At 43.2% G+C, this 14,364-nt stretch overlaps 1 protein-coding gene across 1 annotated transcript in view; it reads right to left on the bottom strand.

Annotated features, from left to right (window-relative positions):
* EPAS1 (endothelial PAS domain protein 1) overlaps positions 1-14,364 on the bottom strand; it is a 244,659-nt gene that overhangs the window by 29,050 nt on the left and 201,245 nt on the right. The window contains exon 7 of the mRNA XM_040351560.1: positions 5,307-5,413. Coding sequence (XP_040207494.1) covers positions 5,307-5,413 — 107 coding nt within the window. The remainder of the gene's footprint in view (positions 1-5,306; positions 5,414-14,364) is intronic.

Here is a 14,364-nt window from a genome sequence, read left to right as displayed (position 1 = left end):
ATATGTCTCATTTAGTGTTTTTTTAGTGATTTTATTGAAGGGGTAAGTGCAATTACAATGTTGTCTTTTAATTTATATTGGCACTGGTGTAAGGGGGCGGGAGAGTTGGTAATGCATTTGTGTAGTGTCGGTAAGGAATCTTTTTATGTGATGGGTTCCATATTCTTCTTAAGCCATTTTTTCCCCGCAAATATTGAAGACCACTGATCTAAACCTGGAAACTAATAATTGGAAGGGTTTTTTGCTTTCCTAGGCTGTAGTTATAGGGTACTGTACTGTTTATGGGAGGTTCATAATTTATTAATTCATTGTTTTTTATTGGATGAACTAGATGGACTTGCGTCTTTTTTCAACCCAACTATGTAATTGCAATGCCGCGTACAGACGATCGGACATTGTGACAACAAAACCGTGGATACATTTCCGACGGATGTTGGCTCAAACTTGTCTTGCATACACACGGTCACACAAATGTTGGAAATTCCCAACGTCAAGAACGCGGTGACCTATAACACGTATGACGGCACTAGAAAAGAGAAGTTCAATACCAGTCGTGTTAGTAGAAGTTTGGCGAGAGACGATTCGCGCTTTTCAGCCTCATGCTTTTCAGTCTGTTACAGAGTGACGAAAGTGCTATCTCCATTACGAACGCTAGTTTTACCAGACCGAGCGCTTCCGTCTCATACTTGATTCAGAGCATGCGTGGAATTTTGTGTGTCGGAATTGTCCACACACGATCAGAATTTACGAGAACGGAATTTTTTGTTGGAAAATTTGAGAACCAGCTCTCAAATTTTTGTTGTCAGAAATTCCAACAGAAAATGTCCGATGGGGCCTACACACAGTTGGAATTTTCGACTAAAAGCTCCCATTGAACATTTGTTTTTGGAAATTCCGATCGTGTGTACGTGTCATAAGGATGCTAGATAATTGTGACAGGGCTGGGTACCCTGGAGCTGCTAATGCCACAAGAAGTGCCTGTGGTCCTAGCAAAGCCAATGAGGTAGCAGCTGTACCAATGGAGCAGAGAATGGTGGACTACCCATGCAAATAGATGGAAAAAGGTGCATCTCAAAGGGATTGAGATGGCATGATGCATCTATGCTATGGAACTATGAAGAGCCCACGGAAACGCCTAAACTGCTGGCAAAATAATTTTCCATTGCATTATACAATGACAATGTTTCTCAACTCCGGTCCTCAAGTATCCCCAACAGGTCATGTTTTCACGATTTCCCACTGAAACAGCTGTGGGAATTACTAAGGCAGTGAAACTAATCAAATCACCTGTACAAAATATTGGAAAGCCTGAAAACATGACCTGTTGGGGGTACTTGAGGACTAGAGTTGAGAAACACTGTACTATGAGACTTCCCTTAATGTTTTATTTTTCAGCAAAGCACCTGAGCAACACCCGACATGTTTAATGGATCCATTTACCCTGCCTCACCTGCCAATACCTTCATGCCATTATAAAACAAAGGAAAACAATAAAAGACGTTATGTGTAAAACCATAAATGGGACCTTTGTCAGGAGTAATTCCCAATCGTTTAACAAAGTCAATGTTTAGCAGCGCGCATACTATTCAAATAGGGAGATATAAATTAAACACTGTCTCCTGCACACGAGAAGAAACACCATGTACTACAGCGGCTGCCAAATCTATTACTTAACTTCCAAATGATCCAAGTCCAATTAAGTATTTAGACACTAGAACTCTACACTTGAATAACAAATAACTAGGACTCTTTAGGACAATAAACCTCACCTTGATATGAAACATTACAGCATTGTGTAAATGAAATGAAGTGTGATGACTTCAGTCTGCACTGCTTAATGACTGTGGCCAGAGCAGAGGCAATCGATATTAATACTCCTCTTGTTTATATATAGCGCTTGTCAGGCCACACCCTAAGCGCATTAAGGCTTTGCACATTGGGAGTTTGGAATGCGGTAAACATTGCCGGTTAATAATGAGGACGTTTCAGTTTTTTTGGTTTAGAGCCATGGCTTTAAGCTCTTTATTGCAGTAGTTAACCTATTGCATTCAATTAAGAAGTAAACACTGCTGAGCCAACTGTCAGGATGGAAAATGGTGTAACTTCTGCAGGGCCAAGTAGTGCAAAGCTTCCAGATGATGGAAGTGGTATGGCATCCAAGTTGCCATCCTCACTGCGCATTTTTAGATTGTAAGCTCCAATGAGCAGGACCCTCTGATTCCTCATGTACCAAATTGTAATGTAACCAATGTCTGCCTTTATTTTGTTAATCGCTGCGCAAACTGTTGGCGCTATATAAAACCTGTACAATAATAATAATAATAATAATATGGTAGTTAATACCAATATCCAATTTTGGTAAAGAATGTTAATTCATTTTTCAAATTCTTTACAGCAAACCAATCCTCTGAAGAAGACACCGCTTATATGGGTCGAAACGCATCAAAAATGTTATACATACAGATGCATTTTGACATGCAATGCTGTGTAACAAATTTGTGTTTGCATTTTTTGTATATGTATTAATTTAACAATTTTCTCTGCCAGAGCTAATATTTTAACTTTTATGACCATAATATACATCCACATTTAATAAAGCCAATACTTTTAACCTATATACGTTTTTGGCAATTATTTAACTCTGCTGCTAAAAAAAACCATTGGGGGAACCTTCCCACATTACCTAGAAGAGAAGCTTCCATTTACCAAAGCTTTGTAAGTTTGCGGGTAATTACCCAGCGATTGCACAATAGGGTAACGGTAGATGTTTGCGGTAATTTTTTTTTTTTTTTTTTTAACAGTTGCTTTACTAATGCTACCCAAGAGGAAGCCCCATAATACACAAATAACATTTTGGACAGATAAAACTGAAAATCATTCGTTGGAATTCAGCAGGCTTCTCCGAAAAGTATGTCATCAAAGCAGTATATGAATGGCGGCGAACATTGCTAAGCTAACCGCCAGGGAAGAGAAATGGTGTAACTACTCCAGGCTAAGTAGTGCAGGGCTTCCAGGTGATGGGAAGGGTATGGCACACGTTACCAGTCTCATTGCAATCACTTAGTAAACCTAGAGAAAGGCTTTGGTTGACCAAGGCTTTGGCTGTCAGAAGACTAACCAAACGCAGGAAAGGTGTGGAAGCTCCTGGGAGACACAAGTACAGTGTGAGACATTATAAAGCAATGTCTGAAATGGAGTCATCATGAACATACCACCTATGTGTCTTCACTGTAGTTTCAAAACTTCGATTTTTCTTACCCCAAGCCTGTGTTGTGAGCTTGCAGTTCATTACCCAGTTACTGCAACCATGGGGTAAAGGTAGATGTTTTGTGTAATAATAACTTTGTCCAAGGGAAAGCCCCATATTAATGTAGCGCCTGGCTATGTTCAGAGCCGGTGCTATTGGAAATTTAGGGGAAAGTTCAGAGAAATAGTTGGCTCTGAACCAGTCTAAGGGTCAGATTCTCGTAGATCGTCGTATCTTTGCGAGGGCGTAACGTATCCGATTTAGGTTACGCCTCCGCAACTTAGCCGGACAAGTGCTGTATTCTCAAAGCACTTGCTCCGTAAGTTGCGGCGGCGTAGCGTAAATCGGCCGGCGTAAGCACGCCTAATTCAAATTTGGATCAGGGGGGCGTGTTTTATGCAAAACTACTGTGACCCGACGTGATTGACGTTTTTTCGGAACGGCGCATGCGCCGTCCGTGGAATTTCCCAGTGTGCATTGCTCCAAAGTATGCCGCAAGGACGTCATTGGTTTCGACGTGAACGTAAATGACGTCCAGCCCCATTCACGGACGACTTACGCAAACGACGTAACTTTTTAAAATTTCAATGCGGGAACGACGGCCATACTTAACATTGGCTGCGCCTCATATAGCAGGGGCAACTTTACGCCGGGAAAAGCCTAACGTAAACGTCGTAACTTTACTGCGTCGACCGTGCGTACGTTCGGGAATTCGCGTACCTAGCTAATTTGCATACTCGACGCAGAATTCGACGGAAGCGCCACCTAGCGGTCAACAAAAAAAAATGCAGTTAAGATCCGACGGCGTAAGAGACTTACGCCTGTCGGATCTAACAGATATCTATGCGTAACTGATTCTATGAATCAGTCGCATAGATACGACCGGCCGGACGCAGAGATACGACGGCGTATCTGGAGATACGCCGTCGTATCTCCTCTAAGAATCTGGGCCTAATTGTTTAAATTTGGGGCCTCTGCTCTAGCTTGGCTGTGCATGCTGTCATTACCGGGGAGTGAGTTCCGCCCCAGGACGATAGGTGGCAGCAGTGGAGTGAAGTGTGGTTGGATATTTCTCCCCAGCAGCCAATCAGGAGGGTGATCGCCTCGCTGTGCATGCTGTGAGGGGTATTAAAGGGCAGACGCCATTTTCTCGGGGTCTATTCCTCGTGTGGTGCCCACCATTGGGGTAGTCATTCCACGACACCCCCTGCAAATGGCCCTCCTGGCCGGGGTGTGCGTGTGTCGCAGTGTTCCTGGTTCCGGGACCACGTTGACCCGGAGCAATTGATCTGCAGTGCGGACCCAGTGATCGACTGGGTCCCCAAACCGAAGGTGGTCCTGAGCTGTCCGTCCAATTGGAGGAAGCTGACCGATGGGGAGTCTGTCCGAAGAATACCAAGCAAGAGGCTGGTGTTTCAGGAGGGGCCTGTCCATTCATCGGAGGACAACCTTGGTTCTTAGAGGCTGGATGTTGGTCACCTGTCAGTTTCTAACTTGACCAAAACTACCTGAAGGAGATCCGGGTGCTGAATCTACTAAAAAAGGATTCCGGACCATAATGGTCTCCAACCTTTAATTTAATCCTAAATTCGAGTGACACTCTGGCTGCCAGGCTGGTGAGAAAGACCTGTCCAGATGCACTATACCCACGCAGAAAAGACACTTGTCGTGTGGACATTCCCTTTACTGCAGCTCTCATCAAGTACCCTAGACGGCACATATACAGAGGTAACGTGCCACCCAAGACAAACCAGCATCTCCTTCGAGGGTAGTGCTAGATTACATAAACACTATTTTTTGGGGAATAAAGAACACTACAAATGGGATCCATCAGGCTTCTCTAGAAGGTATGTCATCAAAGCAATATTGAAAGTGTGGCCTTCGGTTGCCCTAGGAAGCCTAACCATGGGTCATTGTAGCTGGGGTGGCTTAGTCATTGTTCTTAGGATGCAACCTTACCTATATCTATAGTACAGGGAGAGAACCCATTAACGGCTTTAATGACCTCAAAACCATCAACGAAGATGAGATTATAAAGAACATTCTGCTTAATACTTACAATTCTGGTGACTTTTGGTCATGCTTTCAGAATCCAAAGCATGATAGAACTCATAAGCTGAGCGGCCAAGCAGCTCCTCTGGATGGTATCCAATCAGTTCAGTTATTCTTCAAATAAAAAAACAAAACAAAAGGAATTTATAGTTCACTAGTTATGATAAAAGATAAGAATTTGTCATTACCCTGATCATTATGGACACACTCCCATAGTAAACCAAAACACGATGAGCCAGATACAAAGGCTGTACCAAAAGTAATGCTAACGTTTTACGTAGATCATTCAAATTTCACATGTTAGTAGAGTAACGACTCGTTACGGTTTCGACTCGTTAATGGGCAGGCTGAATGTACCAAGTTGATTGAGCGATCAACCTATGTACAACCAGCCTACTGGATTCTCTTGCGATTACCGCTACAGCAGCTACAGCCGCTCGCGATACTCACGGTCTTCTCCTGGAGGAGACAGCTTCCCCTGCCGGGAGCAGACAATTGCTGATAGGGCAATTGTGTGAATTTCTTTCCTGCATCCTCTAGTTGCAGGAAAGAAATGTGCACCGTGTATGGCTGGGCCTAACTCTTCCTCTATATTAAAGTGATTGTAAGGGTTAATTTTATTTTCATTTAAAATAACAAACATGTCATACTTACCTCCACTGTGCAGCTCGTTTTGCACAGTGTGGACCCAACCGACCTCTTCTGGGGTCCCTCTGTGACTCTCACAGCTCCTCCTGGCATCAGATAACCCCCTAGGAGAGCTCTCCCGGGGGGGTTGCCTTGCGGGCACGCTCCCGAGTCCAGCATTCGGCATCCATAGACGTTGAATGTAGGACTCAGCCCTGCTCTGCCCCCCCCCCCTGCCCACGTGATTGGATTAGATTGACAGCAGCGGGAGTCAATGGCTGCACTGCTATTAATCTATCCAATCAAGAGCCGGGACCCCCGTGCAGAGAGGGACAGCGCATCTCCGTTTACAGCCCCTTTAATTCTTTATAGTGGATTGCATACAGAAGCATTGTGCTCTTACCGAATTCTTGATGAAGGAGGAGTGCAGGCTGTCCTACATTCACAGAAGGCTACAGAATGTTTATGAAGATGACACCATTAATAAGAGTCACCAATGAAAAGGCATTGCTCTTGTTAATGGTGTCACCTCTGTAAACACTCTGCGAATGTTGGAGAGCCTGCACCTACTCTTCATCAAGAACTCAATGACGGCATGTTGCTTCTGCTTGGAATCCATTATTTACCTGCAATGAAGAAGAAAAAGATTTACTACAGAAGAGTTATCCCAACATGTGAAATTTAAACAACTTATGCAAGTTTACCTCAAGACGCATATATGCAACCCTATGTAAACACTCCCCTGTGCTGAAAGGCCTCGGGGCGGCAGGGTGCCAAGGGGCGGCAGCGGCATGGAGTCCCCCGACGCCCGGAACATACAGTTAATGGCGGTAAGTTGCTTTCTAGCAGGACTAAATGTAGTGTGGGGGAATCCGCTCGCTCGTTAACAAGTGATTGCGGCGAGGTCGCCGACATCACTTGTAAAATGTGTGCTGCCGTCCGTCCGTCCTCCCCTCCCCCCCACACACATACCTTTCTCTGCTGGCTCTGTCTGAGGGACTCCGTCCTCCCCCCAGCCGCCGAGTCTGTCTCCTGTCCCCCGCTGCCGCCGATGTACACAGTGAGCTGTGCTCCTCCCATCTCAGCTGTGACAGGAGTTCTAGCACAGTGCCAGGACTCCGGTTTTGGAGGTGACAGGGTCAATCAAGAGAACCTGTCACCTCCAATTGCTATCACACAGGGAAGTGTTTTCTCCTGTGTGATAGCAATAAAGTTAAGTGACAAAAATTGATAAAAAAAAATGTAATAAAAAAATACTAAGAAATAATAATTAAATTATTAAAATAAAAAAGTAATTAAAAAGTAAAGAATAAAAAAAATAATATTAAAAATAATAAGAAAATTATGCAATAATAAGAAAGAGTAAATGACAAGCTACAAATAATATAAATAAAGTGAAAGTTTGTTGTAAACAACTATTTCAAACATAAAGCAGCATTTTCAAGAGATGATCAGCAATGGCAGCCCCCATGTTTTTCTCATCACAGAGTCACTTTAAGGTAAACACTGCAATAATAACTAAAAACTGTGATCACCGAACTCAACTTTCCCTTTTTGTTTGTTCTGAACTCCATAGGGAAGACAGTGACACTTTAGCCATGTTCCACACCTTGAAGAGGAGCTTCTACTCTCAGACTATGAAAATAGTTATGCTGTGCTTTGAGGTCAGAAGAAAGTGGCTGTCTGCGCGGTGCCAAGCCGCAGCACAAACAACCTGGAAACCACGTCAATTATAAAACTCATTAAAATATCTTTTTCACATGAGGAGGCCCTGCGGCAAAGTAAACACCTCACCAAGGACAAAATCAAGCAAACACAACAAACGCTGCTTCTGTTGTGGGGATATTTCAATTTACATAGCTTGGTTGAAAAAAGACACAAGTCCATCTAGTTCAACCAAACAAAAACAAAAAAAAAAATACAATCCCATATACACAATCCTTGATCCAGAGGAAGGTGAAAAACCCCAGCAGAGCATGCTCCAATTTGCTACAGCAGGGGAAAAAAGTCCTTCCTGATCCCCTGAGAGGCAATCTCCAAGGATTTTCCCTGGATCAACTTTACCTATAAATCTTAGTACTCGGTTATATTCTGAACATTTAGGAAAGTATCCAGGCCTTTCTTAAAGAAATCTACTGAGCTGGCCAGAACCACCTCTGGAGGGAGTCTATTCCACATTTTCACAGCTCTTACTGTGAATAAACCTTTCCGTATTTGGAGATGAAATCTTTTTTCCTCTAGATGTAAAGAGTGCCCCCTTGTCCTCTGTGATGACCGTAAAGTGAATAACTCAACACCAAGTTCACTATTGCCTTGTTTCCACTGAGCGGATTGGTTCGGTACGGTTCGGTACGCTATTTTGGGTGTTTCCATTATGAAAGTGTGCCATTAAACCGAACCGTACTGGACCATTCTGGGTCCTGCTTCAGATGTGGGGCCATAGAAAATGGAACGGATCCATTAGGGCGGAGATACAATACATTCCACTGATTGGTGGACGCGCTAGGCATTTCTAAACCATGAATGGTCCCGATGGTCCGATTTGCAGTGGAAACGCTCACGAGAATAGACCGGTCCCATTCTAACAGCTCCAAATTTACTGACCCGAACCGTTCCGTTCAGTGGAAACAAGGCAAAAATTGACCACTTATGTATTTGTATATGTTGATCATATCCCCCCTTATTCTTCTCTTCTCAAGAGGGAATAGATTCTGTTTCTCTAATCTTTCCTCATAGCTGAGATCCTCCATACCTCTTATCAGTTTGGTTGCCCTTCTCTCCACTTTCTCCAGTTCCCTGATATCCTTCTTGAGAACTGGGGCCCAAAACGGAACTGCATATTCCAGATGAGGTCTTACTAATGATTTGTACAGGGGGGCAAAATTATATCTCACTCTCTGCAGTCCATACCTCTCTTAATACAAGAAAGGACTTTGCTTGCTTTGGAAAACTCAGCTTTGCATTGCATGTTATTTTAGAGCGTATGATTCACCAAAACCCCCAGAGATCCTTCTTCACCATTGATTCCCCCAGTTATACTCCCCCTAGTATGTATGACACATATTCTTTGCTTCCAAGGGCATAACTTTACATTTATCAACATTAAACCTCATTTGTCACTTAGTTGCCCAATTAGACAGAGCATTGAGGTTGGCTTGTAAATTGGAGACATCCTGTAAGGACGTTATTCCACTGCATAGCTTGGTGTCATCTGCAGACAGAAATTTTACTTTTAATCTCAGACCCAATATCAGTCATGAAGATATTAAAAAGTAAGGGTCCCAGCACTGAACCTTGGGGTACACCACTGATAACCTTCGACCATTCAGAGTAAGAATCATTAACCACTACTTTCTGAATTCTGTCTTTTAGCCAGTTTTCTATCCATTTACAAACTGATATTTCCAATCCTGTAGACCAGGGGTAGGCAACCTCATCACTTCAGCTGTGGTGAAACTACAAATCCCATCATGCCTCTGCCTGTGATTGTCAGGGTCTTGCAATGTCTCATGGGACTTGTAGTTTCACAACAGCTCAAGGTTGCCTATCCCTGCTGTAGACTTTACCTTGCATATGAGCCGTGTGTGGGGAACTGTGTCAAACGCTTTTGCAAAATCCAAGTATACCACGTCCACCACCACCCCTCTGTCCAAGGTTTTACTTACCACCTCATAAAAATAAACCAGGTTTGTTTGACAACTTCTGTCTTTCATGAATCCACATGGTCTGTTGCTTAAAATATATATTTGTTTTCCCCAGCAAAAACTGTGGTTACTTATTAAAAACTCTCCAGTATCTTCCAGGCTATAGAAGTTAAACTAACAGGTCTATAGTTACTTGGTAAAGACTTTGATCCTTTTTTAAATATGGGCACCACATTGGCTCTACGCCAATCTAGTGGTATTAGTCCTGTCATTAACGAGTCCCTAAATATTAGAAACAATGGGCTTGAACATACAGAGCTCAATTCTTTTAAGATCCGTGGGTGTATGCCATCTGGTCCAGGTGCTTTATCTACCTTTATTCTGTCTAAATATTTCTGGACCATATCACTTTTGAGCCATTGTGGATGATTTGGGGCTGTGTCACTACCACCCCCATTATGGACATGAGCTCCCCCATGCTCCTTTGTATACACAGAGCTGAAGAAAGTATTTAATAAATTAGCCTTCTCTTTGTCCCCGTTACCCACTCTAGATTATTTTGTAAAGGGCCTACATGCTCAGACTTCACCTTTTTACTATTAATATATTTGAGGATTTTTTGGGGGTTTGTCCTATCTTTTGCAATCTGTCGCTCATTTTGAATTTTTGCATCCTTGATTTCCTTTTTACATATTTTGTTATATTCTTTGTAACGTTTGTAACGGTGATAGCGTTCGTTAATTTTTATATTTTTTAAAAGCTTTATTTTGTATTATTTATAGCCATTTTAACTTTATCCGTGAGCCACATAGGTTTTATTTTTAGCCTTTTAAACTTATGGCCCATGGAAATATACTTTGTAGTGAGTTTACATACAGTTACTGAAGAATTCCCATTTCTGTTCTGTGTCCATCGATGCCAATATTCCCTCCCAGTCCAAGTCCTGGAGAGCAGCCCTCATCTTTGGAAAATTTGCTGTCTTAGGGTCCTTTCACACGTGCGGACCTTTTTTTAGATCAGTTTTTTATCATCAGTTAATCCGTTTTTACATCCGTTTTTCATCAGTTGTCATCCGTTTTTCATCCGTTTTTTCATCCGTTTTTTTTTTTGTTAGAACTTTTTTTTTTATTACATATTTTGATGAAAAACGGATGTTAGCGGATCGGATGTTAAACGGATCGTCCTCTAACATCCGTTTTCGTCCGTTCCGTTTTTTTGACGGAAGAAAAATAGGGTTTTCTTCCGTTCAAAAAAACGGAGCTTAACGGAGACGGATGTTAACGGACGTTAGCGGATGCTCATCCGCTAACGTACGCTATCCCATTGGAAAGCATTGCAGTCCGTAAACGGACATATGAAAAAACGGACGACCGGTCCGCACGTGTGAAAGGACCCTTAAGCTTCATACACATGATCAAATTTTCATCGGACAAAGCGTAGGACTTTTTTCTGTAGTGCGTTGGCCGTGAACTTGTATTGCGTACAAACAGCAAAGAATTGTCGACCAACTGTCCACCAATTGTCGCTATTTAGCGCCACCCTTTGGGCAACTTCTGCCAATTTTGTGTTTTGTGAGCATTGCCTCTGAGCATGCGAGTTTGTATTTTGGAGTTTTGTCCGATGGACTTGTGTGCACACGATCGGAAAATCCGACAACACACATTTATCTGTGGAAAATCCGACAACAATTGTTCCGATCAGTTCAGGCCAAAAGTTTATGTAGAGAGGTAAAGAGAGGCGGGGGAGCTGGATCAGCATAGACATTAGACACTTCCAGAAGAGGAGAGGGCTATGACGTGCAAGTAGAACTGGGGCTGTGCGAGGGTAATGACTGTTGTAGTAAAAGTTCAAGGGCACATGCAAGTCAATAAAAATGGTTTATGAAAAAGGAAAAAATGCAGCAGCTAAGAATTTAAAATAATAACTATAATATGTAAAAAATGTTAAGCTGGTGACAGGGCCTCTTTAACTGTGCATTGTTTGGAGTGGAAATCTGTCTTGTGCACAGTGCTATATCTGTCTGAGAATTTTGCATACATTTTTAGTTTGCTGCCCAGGATTCCAGGGCAAGGAAATTATTGAAGTGAGTGACAGCCAAGCAAACTAAAATTCTTAGGAGGTCATTAATGGCTGAGGCTACAGGTCTCAGAGGAGTTTTCCTTTCAAGGAAAATGCCATTAAAGTGGAGGTTCACCCGGAAATTACAATTTTTAAGATTAGATTGATGCTCATTTTGTCTAGGGGAATCGGGTATTTTTTTTTAAATCGAAGCCGTACTTACCGTTTTAGAGAGCGATCTTCTCCGCCGCTTCCGGGTATGGTCTGCAGGACTGGGCGTTCCTTCTTGATTGACAGTCTTCCGACAGGCTTGCGACGGTCGCATCTATCGCGTCACGATTTTCCGAAAGTAGCTGAACGTCGGTGCGCAGGCGCCGTATAGAGCCGCACCGACGTTCGGCTTCTTTCGGCTACTCGTGACGCGATAGATGCGACCGTCGGAAGCCTGTCGGAAGACTGTCAATCAAGAAGGAACGCCCAGTCCCGAACACCATACCCGGAAGCGGCGGAGAAGATCGCTCTCTAAAACGGTAAGTACTGCTTTGTTTTTTAAAAAACTACCCGATTCTCCTTGACAAAATGAGCATGAATCTAATCTTAAATTTTTTTTTTAGGGTGAACTCCCGCTTTAAACAATTGATATAATAAACACAATTTTTAAAAAGATCATCTAGTTTTGTAGAGTGTGAACCCACACCAGCTGGTGGTTCTTTCTTTTGGGGGGGGGGGGGGGCAGAAAACTGCCACTCCCCCTCGGTCGGGTAGCGACAACCCCCTGGGAGGACAGCCGGGACATCAAAGCCCCACACTTACCCCTTCTAGGAAACAGGTGGGCAGTGTGTCCGGTGGCTTTCTTCTTCCTCCTGTGGTGTGGATCACAGCGCCTTCCGCTGTGCACCCCCCTCCTCCTGCAGTAGTTGTTGCACAAAAATACAATGCTGTATTCACTCTCTCTATTTGTCCAGGTGACCATTGTCACCGAGACAGAATGCGATAGGGAAATCAAAAATTTTGCAAAAGAAATAGAGAGGAAATCTCCACATGGGTACACCTATTCCAGTGAAAGCTGCATATAAGGAGAATTCCCATTCCTTAGGCTAGGTTCACACTGCTGCGAATTCAAAATCGCGGCTGCGATTTTGCCGCGATTCCGGCCGCGATTTAAGAGACATCTGTGCAGGGTTCAATGTAAATCGCGGCCCGAAATCGCAAAAAGTAGTACAGGAACTACTTTTTGAAATCGGTGCAGCGCCGCAGATGCGGCATCGCACCGATTAGGACAGTGCCATTGCCGACAATTCCCAGCAAATGCCGCCGATTTGAGATGCGATTTGACATGTGAAATCGCATCTCAAATCGTACCAAATCGTACCCAGTGTGAACCTGGGTTTATAGAGATTTCCTCTCACTCCCTGTTGCGTTCCCGGGACAAGTGAAAGGAAATCTCCCCAACAAGACAGACAGGAAAAAATTAACCGACAGGGGCTTTAACCTTCCACCATTCTATCCCAAACTAATAAAAATAGTTAGGGCAAATCCATACTCTTTAAATGGCTTAACGCAGTAGTACAAGTATATAAGTGAAATTGTGATATTAAATAGGTCCTGGTAATAATAATGCATTTCAGGAATTACAAGGATTATATGAACCAGAAACGCTTGAGAAGTAAACATTCGGCCTTCTTGAGTTTTATCCTTGGTAGCAGCACATAAATTAGACACAGGACTTTAGAATGTTAAGTGCTGTATATACAAGACATTCCAGCGGGAGCCTCTTAATTCTATATTCTCATAGAGCAATGCCTTCTGCACATGATTCATTCCAATGTTCCTTCATCAAACCCAAGAGTTATGGTGTTCCCTCGAAGATAAAATTAGCACTACACTGGGTGCATACACAGAAACTCTGGGCCAGATTCACGTAGAATCGCGGCGTAACGTATCGTAGATACGTGAAAATGTGGAACAGACTCCCTCCAGAGGTGGTTCTGGCCAGCTCAGTAGATTGCTTTAAGAAAGGCCTGGATTCTTTCCTAAATGTACAGAATATAAATGAGTACTAAGATTTGTAGGTAAAGTTAATCCAGGGTAAATCCGATTGCCTCTCGGGGGATCAGGAAGGAATTTTTTCCCCTGCTGTAGCAAATTGGATCATGCTCTGCTGGTTTTTTTTGCCTTCCTCTGGATCAACTGTGGGTATGGAGTTGGGTGTATAGGATTGTACTGTTTTTTTTATTTTGTTTTTTTATTTTTTGTGGTTGAACTGGATGGACTTGTGTCTTTTTTCAACCTGACTAACTATGTAACTATGTAACACCGCCACAATTTTTCATCGCAAGTGCCTGATTCACCAAGCACTTGCGTGAAAAATTACGCTGGCGGCCTCCGGCGTAAGCCCGCGTAATTCAAAGGGGCGTGTGCCATTTAAATTAGGCGCGCTCCCGCGCCGGACCTACTGCGCATGCTCCGTTTCAAAATTCCCGCCGTGCTTTGCGCGAAGTGATGTAATTTTTTCGAACGGCGACGTGCGTAGCGTACTTCCGTATTCCCGGACGTCTTAAGCAAGAAGGAAACATTTTTAAATTTCGACGCGGGAACGACGGCCATACTTTATACAGCACATACGTGTGCTGTGTAAAGTTAGGGCACCTAAAACGACGACTAACTTTGCGACGGAAAACTAGACTAGCAGCGACGTAGAGAACGCGAAAAACCGTTGTGGATCGCCGTAACTAC

The sequence above is a fragment of the Rana temporaria genome, chromosome 4, assembly GCF_905171775.1.
Source record: "Rana temporaria chromosome 4, aRanTem1.1, whole genome shotgun sequence".
Taxonomy (NCBI): Eukaryota; Metazoa; Chordata; class Amphibia; order Anura; family Ranidae; genus Rana; species Rana temporaria.
This window is presented reverse-complemented; position numbering and strand designations above follow the sequence as displayed.